Source organism: Chrysemys picta, unplaced genomic scaffold (assembly GCF_011386835.1).
Source record: "Chrysemys picta bellii isolate R12L10 unplaced genomic scaffold, ASM1138683v2 scaf1892, whole genome shotgun sequence".
Taxonomy (NCBI): Eukaryota; Metazoa; Chordata; order Testudines; family Emydidae; genus Chrysemys; species Chrysemys picta.
Genome location: NW_027054597.1, coordinates 2,913 through 11,000, shown reverse-complemented (window position 1 = coordinate 11,000; position 8,088 = coordinate 2,913). Strand labels below are relative to the sequence as shown.

Sequence of the window (8,088 nt, the reverse complement as noted above, 5' to 3'; positions counted from 1 at the left end):
AGGGGGCCTGCACAACAGTCCCTAAGGGCTCATTCCAGCTGGCTTCTATTGGAGCCATCCGAGGGCTGCACTAACTGGTGCTGGGGGACCTGGTCCAGCCCCAGGATCAGGGGAGCCAGGAAGGTGGCTGGCTCAGAGAGCTCGCTGGTTCTGTTAAATGCCGAGAGGCGCTGGGTCGATGTGCAATGAACGCGAGGAATGTGACGAGCCAGCTCCTCTGGGGGCTGCTGGGAGAAGGGCCACCACACACTGCATGCCAGCTCCAGGAGCGGCCCCTTCCCACTGAGCATAAGGAACCTCCTGGCTGCGGGTTACTCACCAGCAGCCGAGCCAGCAGCTCCTGGGGTAGAGTGGACTTGGGGCTTGACCGACACCCTGTGAACAGAAAGGCGGGGCATCCCATCAGGCTCTGGAGGGATCTTTTGCATTCGGCTCTGAGCTCTGCCTGCGCCCTTGACGGCTGGCTGTGTCCTTGCAGTGAGCCGGAACCAGAGCCAAGAGCTGATCCCCACCCCACCTGGGGGCAGACGCCTCTCGCTACAGAAGGACTAAGAGCGGGTGGATAAAATACTGGGACTCACCTCTGTTCGCCTTGCCGCACCTCCTGGCCAAGGGCAGCCTGCCTTCCTCCTGCATCCTCTTTACCACCCCGACCGAGGTCTGCAGGAGGAGAGGCAGGGCTGGCCCATGGGCTGCTGGGCTCAGTTGAAGGAGCAGCCCAGGCCATAAAACCTGCAGAGCAGAGAAAAGCCATCTCAGTAGGGAAATATCCTCTTCCTGCACCAGCTCTCTCTTTCCTACACTAGACAGGACCCCTGGCCTCGCCACCGCCAGCCAGACCTCTCTACCCAGCCTGAACCATGCAGCGATCCCCACTCCCTCCCCCTTCACACCTATCAGTGTCTGCCTCCAGCACCAAATCACGTGACACATGACTGACCCCCCGCCTTTTGTTGAGTGTAGCATCGTCATTGACAGCACAGTATTTCCTAACTCCAGTCCCACTGGGAAAGGCTGTGTTCTCATGGCAGGAACGCAATACACCAGCTTGATAAATAAAGAGGAGACTAGGAAACCCAATACTATCAAGTGAAACCATGACAGGCGCTCAGGGAGGTTTGAGCTCTGCCCTTCACATCCCCACACAGACCTGTGCCACTTGAAGCACAGACGCAATTGCTGTCTGCTGTGTGGACAAGAGGGGGACTTAACACACACTGTGCCAGAGGGTTACACAACTCTTTGCTAGACTGTAGAAGAGTGGAGATCAGGAATCCCCAGGGGTCTATCCCCACCTGTAGTAACTAAAGCACATATATTGGGCATGCTCAATCTGAAAGACAGTGTAGCTGAGTGCACAATACTTGGGTCTGCCTTATTAGAAATGTGGCTTCTAGTCTCAGCTCTGCCTGAAGTGACCGTGCGCAACCTCGCTGTTAATTTGTTCAGTGTGTGGAGGGGGCTGGCTAATACTTGACTGCTTAGGCTTGCGTTCTGACGCCTGGGTCAGTAATCAGGTCTGTGCAGTGTGTGGAAACCTAAGCAATAGTCAGCAGAGATGAGATTTGGATGTAGTGTCTCCCAGCTCAGTGGACTCTCCTGTAGGCACCAGGGTAGTGTGGGTGAGAGGCAGGAACTCCTGGGCTAGGGTTGGCTTTTGCAAAACAAGAATGTGATGGTCTGTATAGACCCCAGCCTGTAACAGCCAGGGAAAAGTTAACAGAAGAACCAATGAAGAGGGACTGAGCTATGCAAGCTGCAGAACCAGCATGACTGACCACAGGGGATACTCGAGCGGAAAAGCCCCTTTGACACCAAACGCTGGCGTGCAGGGGCACTCAGCCGGTGAGTGTTCCCTGTTCCAAAGACCCAGGTCTAGCTCGGATCCGGGGTCCATTTTAACCAACCCCATGATGTTCTGGAGCGGGGAGGCTCAGATAAATAAGTCTGGTTGGGGCCTGTCTCATCGAAAAGCTCAGACCCAGAGAGGCCTGTGTCCAATGGAGAGGGGCAGGGTCACTTACATTGGCCATTCTGGGGGAGTCAGCCAGGGACTGCAGGGTGCTGGAGCAGAGCTGGCGGACCTCGAGCTCCATAGTGCGCCTCCCGTCTGCTTCCTCCTGATGGTGAGAAGTAAGGGAGACACCAGGGAGATTTAGATTCGGTGGAGAACTTCGTGGCACGGTAACTCTAGTGGGCATGGCAGGGGGTGAAAATGGGGCTTGAAGAGAAAAGGCGCAACCCTGGCTGTGACTGTGCCATAACCAGCCCAGGGTCTGTGTGGAGCCAGTTCTAGGCTCCACCCCTCTGCCTGGTGAAAACCAGATCCATCATGGCTTAGTCTCCTAAGGTGGATGATCACAGTGAGGCGAGAGAAGGAGGAAGCCAGGGGTCCTGCCCTCCCTGCGCGAGGGACAGAGCCCGGTTAGCAACTGGGAGAGGGATCAGAGAGAATGGGCTGGGAGGAAAAAACACTGTCTTCTATTTGTCATCATCTTCCATCAGTAGACGGAGGGTGCCGTCCCCAGTTCCATCTGCTTCCCAAGTCCTATTTGCTGCCCATCGCCTGCCCATCCCCATCTGCAGCTGCCCCCCTTCCCTATCCCTTGACCCCATGTTCTGCCCTGTTCACGGACTCCCGTCACCAAGGTCTCTGCGGATTCTTACCGTGCTGTCGAGGGTCAGGGTGCACTGACGCACCAAGAAGTCAATTAAGGGTCTTGAGGCAGATTTCTCCAAGAGCCCATGCGCCCCCATTGTCCTTATAAAATAAGCAAGGGCTTCTCTGACCTGCCAGACCCAGAGAGAAACAGAAATAATTTGCACACAGTGTGGAGGGACCTTGTCCCCTCCCAGTCCAGGCTGGGATCCTTTGGTGAAATACTGCTAGGCAGCCCAGAGATGACAATGCAGCCGGAGCCCTGCAGAGATTCTCTCCCCCACCTTCTGCCCTACACTATGGAGCACTGATGGGTCATGTGTTTCGATGCACAGGGTCCCGGCAGGCTCTGCACTGGCAGGCAGACATTCACTAGCTTTGGCCGCGTTGGCCATGGTTCCAGACTCACCCGTATGCTTGTGCTCTGCAGGAGTGGCCCCAGGGCTATGAACAGCTTCTCGGTATTGTGCGTCATTTCGGAAACTGTAAGAGACACAGACACATGGCTGGGCAGGGTTGATGTTAAACTGGGGTGTGCAGGGACCTGAGATCTCAGGAACCTTAGAGCAACCTCAATGTCCCTCCATGACCCTCCTGGCAGGTTACCCCCATGGGTAACCAGCTGCATCTGCCCACGCTTGCAGTTCCAGCAGTGACTGTCCTCTCTCATTGCCGCAGCATCGGCTGAGGGGCTGCAAGCAGAGGCGTAGCGAGCGCTCTCCGTACCCTCCGACCGGAGGGGGCCCCGCAAGGAAGGGGGTCCCTAAAAGTGGCAAAATAAATACCACATTCCAGTTTCTGCATTGTAAGGTGCTCCGCCCGGACATCTTTTCGGAGGGGGCCACCGTTCGGAGGGGGCCACGTTCTTTGTTGCTATGGCCCTGGCTGCAGGACTTGGATTATCTACTGCAGACAGGTATAAATGACCCCAATGAGGCCCAGTGCTAAGCGCTGCTAACTGAACAAGAGGCCATAAGACATCAAAAGACAAGGCCTCGCTGTGGGGTCACTTACTGTTGGATTGGACTATCCGGTCCAGAATGAAGAGACTGGCACAGGTCTCCTCTTCCTCGTCCTTGTTCAGCCTCCTGAACAGGAACACAAGCAGCTCCACCAGGAACAAGCGAGCTGCAGGAAGAGGAGTGAATCAGACTGGGGTGAGTGAATCATAAAGGGGAAGGGAATACAGTTCTATGCCTGGGCTCTGAAATTCCGCAGGCTCTGGGAAATCTCCTTCTCTGGGAAAGGTGAATGGGTTTCTTACCCAGATGGATCAGAGAGTCCAGGGCCTCTCTCCGCTCCTCCAGGGCCTCTCTGGGGAGATGACACACCTAGGGGAAGAAAGCAACACCAGCAAAGGCAAACTAGATCAAATGTCTCTCAGGCCAAGCCCTCGGATGGCAGAGTGAAGGCGTGAGGGTGGAGAGGCAGATTCTAATTCCCATCTAAAGAACAGGCCAGCAAGCTGGATCAGTCTATGAGTGACGCCGAGGCTTCGGGGGCCATGGCTCATGTAGAAGCAGAGTTTGACGGGTCAGGAACCGAAGATGTGGAGCGTTGGAACAAGGTGCGGGATGCTGATGTTCCCGGTCAAAGGGGGTGGGGTGAGTGGGAGGAAAAGAAACCAAAGGAGAGTTCTCTAGGATCCATCCCCCAATGGGAACAGGATGAGGCAGGGACAGCTCTTCCCACAGCCTACCCAGTTTAAGCCAACAGGCCCCGGGATTTTGCCTGAGTGATCCCAGCATCTCTTACCATGGAGTGGAGTGCTGGGAAGAGGGTGCCAATGTCCTTCCTCAGGGCAGCCTCATCCATGTCCCTCACGCAAGCAAGGCCCTGTGCAAGAGAAAAGATGCAGGGCATGGCGATGACGTGTCAGGCAGACAAGCCCCAATGTGTAGAGTCTCCATCAGCAGCTGGGTTACCACTACCCAGACTTGGAAGGAATAAAGTTATGGCCTGGTGGAGAACAGCTTCCAGCTGGTGCCGGGCTCTCCCTTCTCTGGGAGGGGCATTTGACCCCTTGGTTTGCACTAGCCTAGTATCACTTAGGGTTGGTTCAACAGGATAGTTGTACCGGGCGCCAGCTGGGGTGGTGTGTGCTGAGAGGATGGCAGGGATGGCGGGGCCCGGTTTGGAAGAGTGGGGCCTGCCCTGATTACTTATCACTACTGATGTTATGGCAGCGCCCACAGGCTCCAGTCAGGATCAGGCCCTGTTGCACTGGGTGCAGCACAACGCAGACAGAGATAATGTCTGTCCTGAAGGGCTGACAGTCTAGAGACCCACGCAGACAGGTCAGGGATGGGGAGACAGCATCCAAGGGCTCCTCCCTGCCCCCGTGCTGGGCTGAGGAAAGCACGCGGGAGCTTGGAAGGGAGAGCTTAATGTCCCTTCATGCGGCCTTACCAGGGGCCAAGGATCTGGCCCATTGTCTCTGCCTGCTCACCTCCTACAATGGTCACTTCCAGAGTGTACCAGGGATGTACACTCCTGCTTTCTGGCCTTGGGCCAGCCACTTCCCCTCCCGGAGCCTTGCTCTCCACAGGTATAGCTGGGCTAACAGCTAACCCTGCCCCGGGCCCAGGGAGAGGTGAGTGCGCGGGACACTCTGGGGAGAGGTGAAACTCAGGATTATTTCTCTCCCTGGTTCCCTAATGCAGCCCATTGCTGACCAGCCAGCAAAGAAAAAAGAAAGCAGCGGCAGGTGCTGGGAATGGAGTCGCCTCTCTCCTCCCGTCTGCAACACCTGCCCTGGCAAGGGGGGGTCAGAGCATGTTCTCTAGGGCCAGAGAATGGCAGTGAATCTGGGAGCAAGAGATGAGGAAAGGGAGTCAGAGTCTTAGAGGGTCAGTGTGTCGTGGGAAAGGCAGTAGGGGGCGGGAGTCCAGGCTGAGTTGGTGATGGAGGGAACCTTGTACCATCTGTGCCATGGGCACTTCCCCAGTGTGCTGTGGATTTCCCGCTCTCTCCTCACTCACGCTGGTCTTCCTTGGCGTTTCCTCCTCCTCGCTGATTGGGGCGAGCTGTCCCCTGGGTGACAAATAGGCCTTTTGCTTGGTGCCTAAAATGAACAGCAGGAAACTAAGGTTGCTCTTAAGCAAAGTAAGCAGCCATGGGATTAGAGGGAAGGTCCTCTCATGGACTGTAGCTGGTTAAAAGACAGGGTAAGAATACATTTTCGGTTTTCACAAGGAGGTAAATAGTGGGGTCCCCAAAAATCTGTACTGGGGCCTTTGCTGTTCAGGGGTAAAATAAGGAGGTGGCAAAATAGGTGGATGATACAAAATTACTCACCATTGTTAAGTCCCAGGTAAACTGGAAAGAGTTACAAAGAGATCTCACTAAACTGGATGACTGGGCAACAAAATGGCAGATGAAATTCAGTGTCGATGAGTGCAAAGTAATGCACATTGGAAAACATAATCCCACATACAAAATGACGGGGTCTAAATTAGCTGTTACCACTCAAGAACGAGATCTTGGAGTCATTGTGGATAGCTCTCCGTAAACATCCACTCAATGTGCAGCGGCAGTCAAAAGAGCTAACAGAATGTTGGGAATCATTAGGAAAGGGATAGATAATAAGATCGATAATATCATAAAATGACTAGGGAAGTGTTATTTACCCCTTGACAGAACACATGAACCAGGGGTCAGCCAATGAAATTAATAGGCAGTGGATTTAAAACAAACAAAGGGAAGTATTTCTTCACACAATGCACAATCAACCTGTGGAACTCATTGCCAGGGGATGTTGTGAAGGCCAAAAGTATAATTGGGTTTAAAAAGAACTAGATAAATTCAAGGAGGATAGGTCCATTAATGGCTATTAGCCAAGATGGTCAGGGATGCAATCCCATGCTCTGGGTGTCCCTAAACCTCTGATGGCCAGAAGTTGGAACTGGATGACAGGGGATGATGGATCCCTTGATAATTGCTCTGTTCTGTTCATTCCTCTGAAGCACCTGGCATTGACCACTGTCAGAAGACAGGGTAACGGGCTAGATGGACCATTGGTCTGACCCAGCATGGCCATTCTTATATTCTTATGAAGAGCCACTGGGGAGCTGAGCTGGTAGAGGGAGCTGCCTGGTGGGTCAGTTCCCCCTTTACTGGCACCCAGGCTGTGCAGTGATGATTCCAGTGCTGCCCTATGGCAGCAGGGCTTTAGCCCAGCCTGGGATGGCACGGAGGCTGGCGTGTAAGGTGGAGCAGAGGGCAGTGGCTTATGGGCATGTGCAGAGCAGGGCACAGAGCCTGGGTGGAGTCTCTTCTTGCCCTCTCAGCACTGGGGTTTGACTGTCACTGTGGCTACTTTCCCCGGCTTTATTCCTGGCACTCAATACTGGGCATGGGCCTACCTGGATCAGGAGGTTCAGCACAGAAAGTGCTGCAGTGGCTGCCCATTCCTGCAGCCAGGGTTTGTGGCGCCGGGTCTTGTTTTTGGGCCGCCTTCTGCTCCTCTGTGTCTGTGGATACAGGCAGATGCTGGGTTAATTTCCCGCAATCATGGTCACTAATAGAATGCCCTGGGGGCGACAGGGACATACAACTGTGTGGGAACTGTCTGCACCTTATGGAACCCCTGGCGAGGGATTTCCACCAATCACTGCCCAGACAGTGTCATGTTACTTAACATTGAGATTGGGCATTTCCTCTTCCAGTCCCTTTACAAACATTACCCACACCTTCCAGACCCCAGTGAAGATTGTCAGTCTTGTTAGCCCCATTATGAAGCTAGGAAAACTGAGGCACTGAATGATCCCGTGTGCACTGGGATGGAACTTCCTGATGGGACAGAAATAGACATGTGGTGATTTGTCACAGCGAAAGGCTGTTGACTCCTACCTGGGACAGAAGAGTCAGTGGGGCCTGGCTGGCTGGAGTCCAGATTTGTCCTGTCCGTTCGGAAAGGTGTCCATCCTGTAATTCAGAAGGGCAGTGGTGGGGTGAGGTGTCATGGGACTGATTCTATGTAAGGGCAATAGGAATCAGAGAGGAACTGGGGTAAATCTGTATCGTGGGAGATGCTTCTGGGCAGAATTCCTACTCACCAATGGTCTGAATCAGTCTTTGGCAGAGACGGTCCAAAAACCCCATATTGACTCCTAGACAAGAACCAATGTAAACAGATCACAGGAGTTTCTCTTCTACTGCACAGACCTCAGAACATTCACACCTCACTCTTGGGAGGCCAAGCCAGTGCTCTGGTGCCCGGTGCCCTGCATTGCCATGTGGAATGAGACCCAGGCTCAATTCTCTGTGCTGGTCTGCGGCTCCCAAGATGGCTGGAATTGCTCCAGGTGGGGGGAACTTCCATTTACATGGGGAGGCTCTCTGCTTGACTAGGGGCTTTGAAGGGGATTCCATTGAGTCCCCCTCAGCCAGAAGGACGTAACACATGAGATGGAGAACCCCAAGGAGAC

At 54.1% G+C, this 8,088-nt stretch overlaps 1 protein-coding gene and 1 long non-coding RNA gene across 2 annotated transcripts; both read right to left on the bottom strand.

The window, feature by feature from the left end:
• Positions 1-256: 256 nt before the first annotated feature.
• LOC135980120 (uncharacterized) lies at positions 257-2,104 on the bottom strand. The gene is made up of 3 exons (XR_010597343.1): positions 2,025-2,104; positions 582-732; positions 257-375 (listed from the first exon to the last, which is right to left on the bottom strand). It is a non-coding gene; the product is annotated as an uncharacterized LOC135980120 (long non-coding RNA).
• A 524-nt stretch (positions 2,105-2,628) lies between these two features.
• LOC135980119 (maestro heat-like repeat-containing protein family member 1) lies at positions 2,629-5,690 on the bottom strand. Its single transcript, XM_065580181.1, has 6 exons — positions 5,641-5,690; positions 4,415-4,495; positions 3,924-3,990; positions 3,674-3,787; positions 3,069-3,142; positions 2,629-2,790 (listed from the first exon to the last, which is right to left on the bottom strand). Exons 2-6 carry the CDS (start codon positions 4,472-4,474, stop codon positions 2,629-2,631), a joined length of 477 nt encoding a protein of 158 aa, XP_065436253.1. The 5' UTR covers positions 4,475-4,495; positions 5,641-5,690.
• Between the last annotated feature and the right edge of the window lie 2,398 nt (positions 5,691-8,088).

Excerpts from the sequence above, each read along its gene's own strand:
- LOC135980119 (XM_065580181.1), bottom strand. The coding sequence starts at position 4,474 with ATGGATGAGGCTGCCCTGAGGAAGGACATTGGCACCCTCTTCCCAGCA. Across the intron at positions 3,991-4,414 it reads TCCCAGCACTCCACTCCATG|GTGTGTCATCTCCCCAGAGA; the intron begins GTAAGAGATGCT and ends TTCTTCCCCTAG. Across the intron at positions 3,788-3,923 it reads GGACTCTCTGATCCATCTGG|CTCGCTTGTTCCTGGTGGAG; the intron begins GTAAGAAACCCA and ends CTCTTCCTGCAG.